General features: G+C 44.2%; 1 protein-coding gene and 1 long non-coding RNA gene across 2 annotated transcripts in view; one reads left to right on the top strand and one right to left on the bottom strand.

Moving 5' to 3' along the window:
* LOC307223769 overlaps positions 1-12,871 on the bottom strand; it is a 301,182-nt gene that overhangs the window by 29,454 nt on the left and 258,857 nt on the right. The gene's annotated exons all lie outside the window — the stretch shown is intronic.
* Positions 1-12,871, top strand: part of USP46 (ubiquitin specific peptidase 46) — a 31,464-nt gene that overhangs the window by 9,798 nt on the left and 8,795 nt on the right. Inside the window, exons 2-5 of the mRNA XM_079990058.1 lie at positions 2,666-2,746; positions 5,183-5,396; positions 7,352-7,581; positions 12,096-12,172. Coding sequence (XP_079846184.1) covers positions 2,666-2,746; positions 5,183-5,396; positions 7,352-7,581; positions 12,096-12,172 — 602 coding nt within the window. The remainder of the gene's footprint in view (positions 1-2,665; positions 2,747-5,182; positions 5,397-7,351; positions 7,582-12,095; positions 12,173-12,871) is intronic.

Here is a 12,871-nt window from a genome sequence, read left to right as displayed (position 1 = left end):
CTGTGTTGTATACTTCTGGGCATTATTATTATTATTATTATTATTATTATTATTATTAAGACCCCATCTTTGAAACTTTTAGAATTTTGCAGTTACAGGGTTGACAGTGGCAGATCCTAGCAGCTGCTCAAACATCCCATGTTTGGCAGCAAGCAGGATGCTAGTTTTTGTAGAAAAAGAAACTAAATGGGTGGACTACAGTACATACTTGAGCACCAAGGACAGAGTTATAGGTGCAGTCTATAGGTCTGGAAATAGCAAGCCTGTTCAGAAGCAGTAGAGGAGGAAAAAATAAATCGATTCCTTGCACTATACATCTACACTGCAATTATTATTATTATTATTTATTAAATTTGTATACTGCCCTGCCCTGCAGGTCTCAAGTACTTAATTCGTTCCAGAGGTCCGTTCTTAACCTGAAACTGTTCTTAACCTGAAGCACCACTTTAGCTAATGGGGCCTCCTGTTGCCACCGCACCGCTGCTGCACAATTTCTGTTCTCATCCTAAAGCAAAGTTCTTAACCTGAAGCACTATTTCTGGGTTAGCAGAGTCTGTAACCTGAAGCGTATGTAACCTGAGGTGCCACTGTAAAGTACATAATAAAAGTACATAATAAAAACATAATAAAAACAAAAACCCAATAACCCCCTTCCCCAACCCATTTTAAAAGCCCATTGGATGTCAGTCAGCCAAAGAAATAAATTTTGAAAACACATGACTAATGAATAAACTGCTGGAGAATGAGTGTAGGCATGTGTACACAAACTGTGTGTGTGTTAGAGAGAGAGAGAGACAGAGCGACAGAGAGAAAAAGAATATGAAAACTTCATAAATAGAAACTGACAATGTAAACCTCAACAAGGGAATAGAATGACAAGTAGCTGCAGGGGAAGAAAAGCAGCCACTCACAATTGTAAGAGAGATCACAAAAGTGGGAGAAAAGGACCTGACCTACATCTTTGTATTTAGCAAGTTAGCAAATGACATCAGTGAGAGAAGAGGGCCTCTGTGAAATGGTTTATTTTAAGACATAAATCTGTCAGATGGTTTACAAGCTAGTGAAACCAGTCATACACATAGCAGCCACGAGGCCTGTGCATGGAGCATCCTATACTTTCATGCCCTCTTGCATAAAAAGAAACATTTCCAGTGCTGATAGACACTTGGTAAAGGACACAGGAATCTAGATCACAAAGAACTTTATAGGGTACCAACAACACCATAAATTTGGTGCAAGAAATAACAGGAAGCCAGTACAGCTGGCAAAATGACAAATACAATTTTGTATGAAGTTTTGTTGCTCTGCACCTGAGCTACGATTTCTCCTTCTGAAGTCTTCAGGACCATCCCTATGTATAGAGATCAAACTACACGTAATCCTAAATGGGTATAATCATTCTATATGCATGTCCTTTATTCTTTAAGCTGCCAGGTTGCCTGACCATGGTGTGTTTAGGGAAGGCGATTTAATCTCTTCCCTCCCGTAGTTTTGTGTCATAGATCAACACTTTCAAAATCAGTAATCCTGGTACACTTTGCAGCAATAGAAAGTTAGGTCACTTGGACTCTGGGAATGCTTTTCCTTTTTCAGGGCTGATGGCAGCATGATGGATGGGTTGGATAAAAAAAACCCTTTCACCTGATCCTCCCTGTGATACAATTTGAAATACAGATTCATAGTAGCTCAGCTCCTGGGCAACTGGAGTCACCCACAATGCATTGTCTGCCTTTCCTTTGCCCTCTTCAAGAAAGGCTCAGGTGTCTTGGGGAACTGAGATGTTCTGTGTGCCTGACGAAATTCAATACAGCCCTTTGTTTTCAGTGGGAACGGCTGGGACGGGATATGCAAAAACATCTGCAGCCTAAGGTTCAAAAATAGGGAAAGTGTTCCGGCACATGAAACTTTAAAAAAGAACCAAACCCAAATGCTTATGACTTTTATTACTGGCTGCCAACTGCAAGCAAGTTGATTTACATTTCAAGCCTACAAGCTCTCCGCAATTATCTCTTCTGATTTTCATTCAGCCGTTCCAGCTCTCTGAAAGCATTTATTTTGCTGGGGAAAAATCAGAGTCGCTTGCATTCATCCAAGCGAGAGAGAAAACATTGCTCTGGTTCCTCTCTCCCAACCCCTACAAATCAGGCAAATAGAAGGGCTGATAAGGAAATGTTAGATTACATTGCAGAAATGGATAAAATCAAATAACATCGAAAAAGCCCTGGGGAAGGCCTGTTTATTTTTGTATATTGCTCTGTCTGGGAACCAGATGATGACAGGTTAATGGATGTGGAGTGAGAGATTTCTTTGGCAATCCATTCCCATGTCATGTGTTGGAAAGAATGGATCCTGTGCTCTGTTTCCAATTTAAAATCAATGGGGCTTGCTTATTCTTCTTGGCATGCTGGATAACAGCCCTTTTCTCTTAACAAGCATTTTCAATGGGATGTTGGGTTTTCACAGAGTTCATGGCAGCCTCATGTCATTGGCTGAGCAGCGCTTGGGCCGTAAGTATTCGGAAATGTCTAAAACACTTCAGACAATCCATTTGGCACAGCTTTGGGGGAGGGCAGCAGGAAGTAACCTAACCTTTCAGGATATTTCTCGAGACTTGTGTCATATTTTAACCTGGAACTAAAATAACTGGCTGTTTCCTTTTCCCTAGGGCACCAATGCCTCTGCTCTGGAAAAAGACATTGGGCCAGAGCAATTTCCAATCAATGAACACTACTTTGGACTGGTCAATGTAAGTATTACTACTGCGGTGTCAGTTTCCGAAAACATATTTTATGACTTGCCCTGTCGCACCTCAGAGTACTGTCTAGAAGTAGAGATGTGTCCTCCATTTTGCTACACCCCTCTCCACCACCCCACCTGCTGGGTTAGACTCCCATGCTGCCCCACAGCAGTGGAAAGGGCTATGGGAGGAACAGGTCGAGAGAATATGTAGCTTCTGCAGCACTGGTAGAACACCAGGAGAAGAACATAAGAGGAGCGCTGTTGGACCAGATTGACTAATTCAGTAGGTCTAAAGGCAACCTGGGTGCAGCCTGATGTGAATGGTATATTCTCCATGCCTGGGGCTGCCTGGTTGTTGTTGGTGACCTGTGACAGGGCCTTTTCAGTGGTGGTTCCTCATTTGTGGGATGCCCTCCTTAGTGAGGTGTAACTGTCTGCATCATTATTAGCTTTCAGGAGGAATCTGAAACCTTCTTGCTAACCTAGGCATTTGGTGGCTGCAGAATACTTTTCCTGGCGACCCTGACATCACTGTATGAAAATTTATTTGTAATTTTACAATGTTTTAACTGCTTTTGGAATTTTTTATTTTTTTTAATGTGGATGTATTTGCTGCTTTGGGCTCCTTAGAGAGGAAGGGCAGTTTATAAATCCTATCAATCAAATGCATGATCAATCTACATGACCAGGAAGGGGCAGAACATGCAAAGAGTAATATTTCCCAAGAAGGATAAAAACCCTCCATCCAGCTTTAGGCTTGTTGGAGGTAAGTTGCTCACTTGAAGTTTTCCAGTGGTCAGTAATTCTACACTGCGTTGTGGACTACATTCCGGCCCGTGGGCTTCTGCTTGAGGTCAGGATAGGACACAGGTGTGGGCAGATGCATCCATGTGTTCTGTGTACAATAGATCAGGACGTTCTTTCACGTGATTCCCCCTGATTTGTGGTCACTGATCAGATGATCTGCCCCCAAGCGCACAGGTATGGATAGTATGGCAGGTGCGCAGGAAGGAGAAACTACATGTGCCTCTCTCTGTGTTGAGCCAGTACATCATAAGAACTAGCCCACTTTTTACCATGTTGACCATACTTTAAGTAAAATAGAATTTGTAAAGGTCCAGCCACCCTTTTTTGAAGAAGGAAGCGAGTTCTGCATGTGAAGCATGCATTTATGCCGTATCATAATAGGTTTTAAAAATACATATATATATTCAGGTGTAGGTCATGCATGGTAAAGGGCTCTCTGGGACACAGACAAAAGTTATTTTGATGAGTGCTTTGAATACTTATTTTGGGAACTTCTAGAATAGTAACACTGGCCCCTCCGGGTGTGCCTTTTATTATTCCTTTATTTATGCTAGTGATGGAAATGGGACAGTTTTATGCAATGGTACTTTCAATGCTGTTTGCACCTGGAAAAACATTGGAATGGACGTGCCACTTCATTTCCAGTCAGTGCGTGTCCTGTAGCTTCCTGCTGAAACCCTGTAACATTTTATTCCACAAGTGTTCCAAGAGAGGTGGTGGGTGTCCTGTTGTGCTGTAATGAAATATAGTGAAATCTAGTAATATAGTAATACTGGAAGAGCATTGTGAAACAGCTATGAAGCAGAATGATGTGTGGATGGTCCAGTAAAAACCTGGCACTAATGCACTATTACTATATCAATTATGTGTTGCAGAATACAGAAAGCCTGCAACTTACATGCATTTAACTTGTGCACATTCAGCTTTACGTGCATGGCTAATAATAATAGTGATGATGATTATAGCAGGCTCCGAGGGCCTTCTGGTGATTCCCTTACTGTGAGAAGTGAGGTTGCAGGGAACCAGGCAGAGGGCCTTCTTGGTAGTGGCGCCTGCCCTGTAGAACGCCCTCCCATCAGATGTCAAGGAAAACAACAACTATCTGACTTTAGAAGACATCTGAAGGCAGCCCTGTTTAGGGAAGTTTTTAATGTTTTATCGTATTTTGATGTTTTATCGTATTTTTTATATTCTAACAACAACAACAACATTCCAGGAATATTGAGTTTGGCAGTCCCGCCTGTCATTGAACTTAATGGGTTTTGACTACACATGATTTTGGCTTTAGGCACAACCCCCGGAGTGTAACCCCTGCATAAGTTGCAGACTTACTGTGAACCCACAAAAAAGCACCAAGTCTGAAGGTGCCCACTGTTTTTAAAACTATGGTACGCCTGCCACCAGAACAAATCTGAAGAAACCTGTTTTAGCATTACGTAATTTTTATTCCTAGCTAAAGAGTAATACTTTGAAGCTCCACACACAGACCCGTTGACCTACATTCAATCTACAGTTATAGATTTCTCCTCTTCTACCGAGAGGAGGAAATACCGAGGCAAGGGAAATAGGATATTGGGTGTTGCACTAAGCTGCACTTCATGATCCACTCTCTCCCGTCCCCACTTATATTTTGTAGTTTGGAAACACGTGCTACTGCAACTCCGTCCTGCAAGCCCTGTATTTCTGCCGGCCCTTTCGGGAAAATGTGCTATCCTACAAGGCCCAGCAGAAAAAGAAGGAAAACCTCCTGACTTGCCTTGCGGACCTTTTCCACAGTATTGCCACGCAGAAGAAGAAAGTTGGAGTGATTCCACCCAAAAAGTTCATCTCGAGGTTACGAAAGGAGAATGGCAAGTATAGACTCGCACATCCTTTCAGACGACGGTCCTGATCCCAAACTATTCTGGAAGGCTGCTGAGAGAGGAGAGGAGGGAGGAGTGGGTGCCCTCTCAAATATGCCTATGCTTTATGGTCAGTTTTGCTGTCCAGTCCTCTGCGTCGCCTTGAGACAGAGGCCAGAGAAGGGAGTAGAGACAGTCACAGCCCCCGTGAGGCCCAGTCCTTCCCTGCTGAGGACAAAGGCAGACGTTAGAACAGTCGTACCTTGGAAGTCAAACGGAATCCATTCTGGAAGTCCGTTAGACTTTTAAAGCCTTTGGAAACCAAAGCACGGCTTCTGATTGGCTTCAGAAAGCTCCTGCAATCAATCGGGAGCCCCGTCGGATATTTGGCTTCCAAAAATAGTTTGCAAACTAGAACAGTCACTTCTGGGTTTGTGATGTTCGGGAGCCAAAACGTTCGAGAACGAAGCTGTTTGAAAACCAAGGAATTGCACAAAACAAATGAAATACCGTGAAAATCCCTGAAATGAGAAGTAAAGGTAAAGGTAAAGGTACCCCTGCCCGTACGGGCCAGTCGTGTCCGACTCTGGGGTTGCGCGCCCATCTCACTCTATAGGCTGAGAGCCAGCGCTGTCCGCAGACACTTCCGGGTCACGTGGCCAGCGTGACAAGCTGCATCTGGCAAGCCAGCACAGCACACGGAACACCGTTTACCTTCCCGCTGGTAAGCGGTCCCTATTTATCTACTTGTACCCGGGGGTGCTTTCGAACTGCTAGGTTGGCAGGCGCTGGGACCGAGCAGCGGGAGCACACCCCGCCGCGGGGATTCGAACCGCCGACCTGACGATCGGCAAGTCCTAGGCGCTGAGGTTTTACCCACAGCGCCACCCGTGTCCCTTAACGAGAAGTAATCGACTATAAATATTATCTTGTGGAAATCAACTAAATAATAAAAATCAAAAAGCTGAAGGAAAAAATTAGAAAAACCTAAAATAGAACAAAGCCTTAATGGGATGCCGGCTACAAACCTCGTTTCACTGAACTATTCAGTTTCCTCAGAAGGAAATAGAAAAATCATAAATTTTAAATGACCAAAATTCAAACAGGGGTAGAATCCCAAAAATTTCTGGCGTATTATAACCCTAGCTCGACCTAGATAAAGCAAAGCGCAGTAATAGAGTATTGAGGACTCAAAAGTACAGTTTCTAATACTGAATTTACAAAAAAGGTTTATCTTGTATTCCTTTCTTTGAACTTGTGCCACTTAGGTTTTTAAACCATTTTTGTAAAAGCAGCACTAGAATTTTCACAGTTGAGTCCTTAACCCTTTATTATTCTGCTTTGCTTTCTTCAAGTTGAGCTTTGTTTAAAACTTGCTATTTAGGTTTTCAAACCTTTTTTGTAAATTCAGTATTAGAAACTACAATCTTCCTTGCTGCACTGCTCAGTGAAAGAGGGGGAGATGCAATTCAGAGGGTGAGGTGGCTGCTCCTTCAAGGGTTCCTCCTTGCTTGCTTGTGTGCTGTCTCTGGGCAGTCTTGCTGGGCCCAGATTCTCCCTGCCACACCTGAGACAGAATCATAGAGTTGGAAGAGACCACAAGGGCCATCGAGTGATGGGGCAGAGGCAGAAATAACCACCAAGGGAAATGACAGGTGAGCAGTCAGATGCCCTGGTGGCTACATGGACCACACATGGGCAAGCAAGTGAAGGCAGCCCTGTGCTGACTCAGGCTGTGGGGAGAAGGTGCTGCTCCTGCCACTGCAGATATTAGCATGGCACAGAGTGGGGAAGATCACCCAAACCCTCCTTGGGGCCCTCCCCCATGGTTGGAGGTCAGTGCTGGTGGGCTCTCCTCTAAGGTATAGGCCCTTGGCAGCTGCCCAACAGCACTGACCCCTGACTCCAGCCACAACGCCTGAAGCCGTGAAAATATATGCCTTCCTCCTGTTTTTTTTTTACAGATCTCTTTGACAACTACATGCAACAAGATGCCCATGAGTTTTTAAACTACTTACTGAATACCGTTGCCGACATTCTGCAAGAGGAGAAGAAGCAGGAAAAGCAAAACGGCAAACTGAAAAACGGCAACATGAATGAAGCGGAAGAGAACAACAAGCAAGAACTCACCTGGGTGCATGAGATTTTTCAGGGAACGCTGACTAACGAAACGAGATGCTTGAACTGTGAAACTGTAAGCACTGGGCTTGTTGGTGTTTTCTTGAAAATAGATTACTTTATAGCAGCTTGTAGAGCTAAATATGTCACTTTATGAAGCTGTTCAAGAAATATGAGTGTTTCTATGGAGTAAAGCAGCTATTGTCTATGTATATTTATTTGGGGCTTTGGATAACTTTGGTTAATCCCCCCCCCCTGTATTGAATCTTCCTTAGACAAGGACAAATTATTCCCCAACTTTGTCTCTTTGCATACAAATATGGGAAGCTGCATTATACTGAGTCAGACCATCTAGTTCAATATTGTCTGCACTGAATGGCAGTGGCTGTGCAGGATTTCAGTCAGGATTCTTTCCCAGCTCTAACTGGGGGTGTCAGGATTTGAACCTGGGACTTCTGCATGCAGAGCATGTAAGCTTTGGTCCTTCCCCATAAGAGAGCCCCACATGTGACATATTGCATCTTAAGGTATTGTAAATGTGTACATGCCTTCACTGAGGGATAATTTGAGTTTGGAGCAGCTCCAGGAATTACTTGTGGCAAAATAAGAATGAGGTTACCCTTCTCCAAACTTTTGATATCCCCTTTTTCCTGAAACTGAATTGGAGGCACACATCAATCTTAAACCACAGTTGGCATAGGCCAATCAATGTTCTTAGGTTGGTACTCTAGTGTGTTTGAAGTTCCCAACACAATTTTCTACCCATGGGGGTGAGAACTGAACAGGATTGCATTGTGGTGAGGAGAGGGTCTAATCAGGGTTTCCTAAACTTGGCTCTCCAGCTGTTTTTGAACCACAACTCCCATCATCCCTAGCTATCAGGACCAGTAGTCAGGGATGATATGGGAACTGTAGTCCAAAATCTGCTGGAGACTCAAGTTTGGGAAACCATGGTCTAACGCCAATGCACCAGTCCAGATGACCTCATCACACAAACTGCTATTACATTGTTAAGCCTCCGGGATTTCACTTCTGTCACTAATGGAAATTTGGTGGGGGCCCTCTGGATCAAGGCTGTGCTGCATGGGGGGGGGAAAGGAGTAGACCTATTTCCCCAGCATTGGAAATCCCAATCCAAGTTTGGGTATGTGAAGAGAGCTGCGGTTGGACACTCTAAATGCAGAGTTGCAGCAGAACAAGGGTAGCCTTAGGAAAGACTTACCAGAGCTCGAAATAACCCACCTCTGTGACAGCCACTGTGTTAGATGTACCTCCCAACGAAAAGGCAGACTTGGGCACAGACAGAGCCCAGGGTGTGCTCTGAAGGTAGATGAAGCTATATGGGAGGAAACCCATCTGCCCCCTTGCACCCTTCTGTGTCTCAGAGGCAGTGGTTCGGTTAGATAATTTTAGACTTAATTGTCTTGGCTTAGATAATCTTGTAGATGGTAATGCGCATTACTTCAAAATACAGTAAGCCGTCACTGCTATGTTTGCTGGGCCATCCTGCTCATTCTGTGAAGTGGTCCTTGAACGTTTGCCCTCAAGTCCTGCCCTGTTTGTGCCTTCCTCAGATAGCAAGCCAGAATTATCCGACTAGGCTAAAGTCCTGCTGAATCAGTGACTCATGCAGTAAGGCGTTGAGTAGGTACTTTGAGTGAGTAGTTCAGATTCCCCGGAGCCCCTAATGATGGAATTAATTAATTTTTTCCTAGATCAGTAGCGAGCCAGTCATCGCACACTAGTGTGCCCTGGAAAACAGTTTGGTCATTAGCAGATTAGATGAAGACAATCTCTTATAATTGCACCGCTAATATCGTATCATGCCGTTTTGTGCTTCAACTTTTTGATGAGGGCATATTAGGACCATTTATGTAACAGTGTGCAAGTCAAAGGCCGTTGCGGCCTTTTTTATATTCACTGTTGCGGCATCCCTGTGAAGTCATCACTCTAATTCATATCTTAGAAATAGGGTGAGAAACAGAATGTGTGATCGAGGAGGCAGGGAGGTTCACATAAGAGTTGGGATTTGGATGGATCTGGGCCTCTTAGGTGGAGCCTGATAGCAGCCCTTTTTTCCAGGTTGACTGGCTTACCCCTCAACCTGAAAAACAGTCAGAAATATGACATCATCTGAATTGTCATTGTCAGATTTGGGGCAAGGTAAATCTTGACTAAGATTGATATATGCTTCTTTGCACAATTTAGCTTTTTTGGATTAAGTTGCATGCTGTGCTAAAGGGTACTAGGTGAGAAAGAGAGAGCCCTGGATCCAGATTCTATGTGTCAACACATACCGTATTTTTTGCCCTATAGGACACACTTTTCCCCCTCCAAAAATGAAGGGGAAATGTGTGTGTGTCCTATGGGGAAAATGCAGGCTTTCTCTGAAGCCTGGATAGCGAGAGGGGTCGGTGCGCACCCTCTCGCTCTCCAGGCTTCAGGAAGCTATCCGCAAGCCGTGGGAGCCCGGCGCGAAGTCGTGCAGCTCTCCCACGGCTTGCGGAGAGCAGCCTGCAGGCTTCGGGCTTCGCGTAGCTCTCGGCAAGCCGTGGGAGAGCTGCACGAAGTCGCACAGCTCTCCCAAGGCTTGCCGAAAGCTGCCTGCATCATGAAGCCTGGGGCGCGCTGAGCTCAGCGCGCCCCAGGCTTCATGATGCAGGCAGCTCTCTGCAAGCCGTTGGAGAGCTGCGCAACTTCGGGCAGATATCCGCAAGCTTGGGGAGACCGGCACGACTTCCCGCCGGGCTCCCTAGGCTTCCAGTTAGCAGCCTGTTCTGGGGGCTGGGGTCGGGGGAAGCTCGGGCTTCCCCCGCTCCAGCCCCGCGCTGGGGGGGAAATAATTTTTTTCTTTATTCCCCCCCCAAAAAAAAATCTAGGTGTGCCCTATGGGCTGGTGCACCCTATGGGGCGAAAAATACGGTAATTACTGTATTTATGAGATTTTGCCATAATCAGTTTCTTGAAATAAGCAAATATTCTTTCAATATAAAGTAGTTACAAGGTATTATTTCTGCTGTGTGTAACAAGTAATGTTTGTTGTTTGAAGCAATCTATTTCTCCCCTTCAAACAGGGAAAAATGGGTCTAGTGGTAGCAGTATAAGCAAACGTACAAAAGGGATTGTGACATTATGTAAACACAAGCATTTCTTAAAGCACCTCACAATATGAGCAAGAGAACCTGTAACTGGATCAAAGCAATGGCACTAGAGAGTAGGGATCCACATTTAGGTCTGATCTACTTATAACAGTACTCACAACTCAGAGAAATTGAAGAGAGAGACTTTTAAAACAGCCATAGCTTGGGCCATTTATATGGAGGTGAGGCTGGTAGGGAGCCCCAGGGTATTGGAAGGGGTCTTTGGAGCATTGGTTGTGAGTGGTGCGGTAGGGATTTCTCTACCTCAGCAAGTCCAGAGTTAGAGGGTATTCTTGGCCCTTTCCTGGATAAGGACGTAGCAGCAGTGCTGGAGTTTATGCAGACTCCTCTTTTCGGAGAAGGGGGGATTTCATTGTGGTTTTATAACTTATAGGACTGATTATTGCACTGCCCCTTACTGGGGAGCACCACCAAGAGCAACTCTGAAGACAACTCTGAAGCTGCAATTGCTACAGAATGTTTGCTCTCCTGACAGGCACAGGGAAGTAAGGTCATATGCAACTGATATTGCAGGCTTCTTCTGCTCAGCTCAAGGTCCTGGTGCTTATCTTTGCAATATTTCACAACCTGTGGCCAACATCCTATAGAAAAGTCTTTGACAACTGGCTAGGGTCGATGGAAGTTGTAGTCCGAAAACACAGGAGAGCACCAGGTTCGCAGAACCTGCTATAGACGGCCTCTCAAAATATGAAGTTCAGTACACTGTCTGGCCTCTGCAGGAAGGCTGGAGAGGAAGGGGAAATGCTATACTCAATACGGGTGTAACAATTATGCTAAAACAAACCTTGGTCGGCAAAAAAGCCACACACCCTCAAATCACAGTTTCATGACCTTGTGTTCAGTCCTTAACTACAGTGAAGGCATTTCTGTAACCATAGTTACAGAAGACAAACCATTGCTTAGGTATCCCATCTTAGAGCTGCAAGAGATTAATATGCCTCCTTTTCCCAAACTGCTTTCAAAGACAGGACCATTCACCTCAACAACTTGAACCTAAACTTTTTAATAACTTGTTTTGGTGTTACAGATAGGTAGCCGTGTTGGTCTGCCATAGTCAAAACAAAAAAATTCCTTCTAGTAGCACCTTAAAGACCAACTAAGTCAGTTCTTGGTATGAGCTTTCGTGTGCATGCACACTTCTTCAGATACACTGTGTATCTGAAGAAGTGTGCATGCACACGAAAGCTCATACCAAGAACTGACTTAGTTGGTCTTTAAGGTGCTACTAGAAGGAATTTTTTTGTTTTGTTTTGGTGTACTCATCTGCCCCACTGCTTAATTCTTTCTGCAATGTTGGCATCTTCTTCTAGGTTTTGATGTTGTGCTGACATAATGGTAGGCATTTGCTCTGCTGGTGCAGCTAGTCTTAGGATCAAGCTGTTGGCTGTGCAGTGCCCAGAAATATTATTGCCTCCTATTTTTGTTGCAGGTTAGCAGCAAAGATGAAGATTTCCTCGATCTCTCTGTTGATGTGGAGCAGAACACATCGATTACTCATTGCTTAAGGTAAATGAGCGGCTGCAGAAATGTGTGTTGAAAAAAAGTGGGAGTAGGTTTTTGCTGTCTGATCATTTTAGATTCGTGGGATTTGAAAGGAAGAGCAGCATGAGAGTTACGGTATGATATGGCATAAATCAAATCAAGAAATATAAATGGAACTTTTTTGGGGGGAAGTAGGAATACAAATCAATCCTGCTGCAACTGAATATTCAGGAAGAAACTACAGCTTTTCAATCTTTTGATTGCTTACTTCAGGGAGGTTCCACTGAAGGCAGCAGATTTACTCTGGAGCAAATAGCTTGAGAATGGTGTGCATGCATGTATAACATGTACTTCCTGGGAAAGTAATCTACCATCTGTCAATCAAAGGGCTTACTGATGAATAATATGGAGCATTAATCCCAAGTATTAGAAAACTTTATTTATCACAGCAGTTAATCTGAAAGAAGTCGTTAAGCATCCATTAGGTCCCACTGAATTAAATACAACTTTGAATTTAGATTTACCAGAGTTATACTGAACTAAGAGTTCAATTTAACACATCTTTCCGAGTTCAGAACCTCCTCAAGGCTTGTTATCAGTTGGGTCCAAGACTTAACAATACTTGGAAGACAAAAATCCCCCTTTGCCTGCCTGTGCATGTGCACACACACACACACACACACACATGCATTCTCTCTCAGGCTTATTGCTTCAGCTCTTTAG

Source organism: Podarcis cretensis (assembly GCF_951804945.1).
Source record: "Podarcis cretensis genome assembly, chromosome: 9".
In the NCBI taxonomy this organism is placed as follows: domain Eukaryota; kingdom Metazoa; phylum Chordata; class Lepidosauria; order Squamata; family Lacertidae; genus Podarcis; species Podarcis cretensis.
The sequence above is the reverse complement of the archived record's forward strand: the minus strand, read 5'-3'. Positions and strand labels throughout refer to the sequence as shown.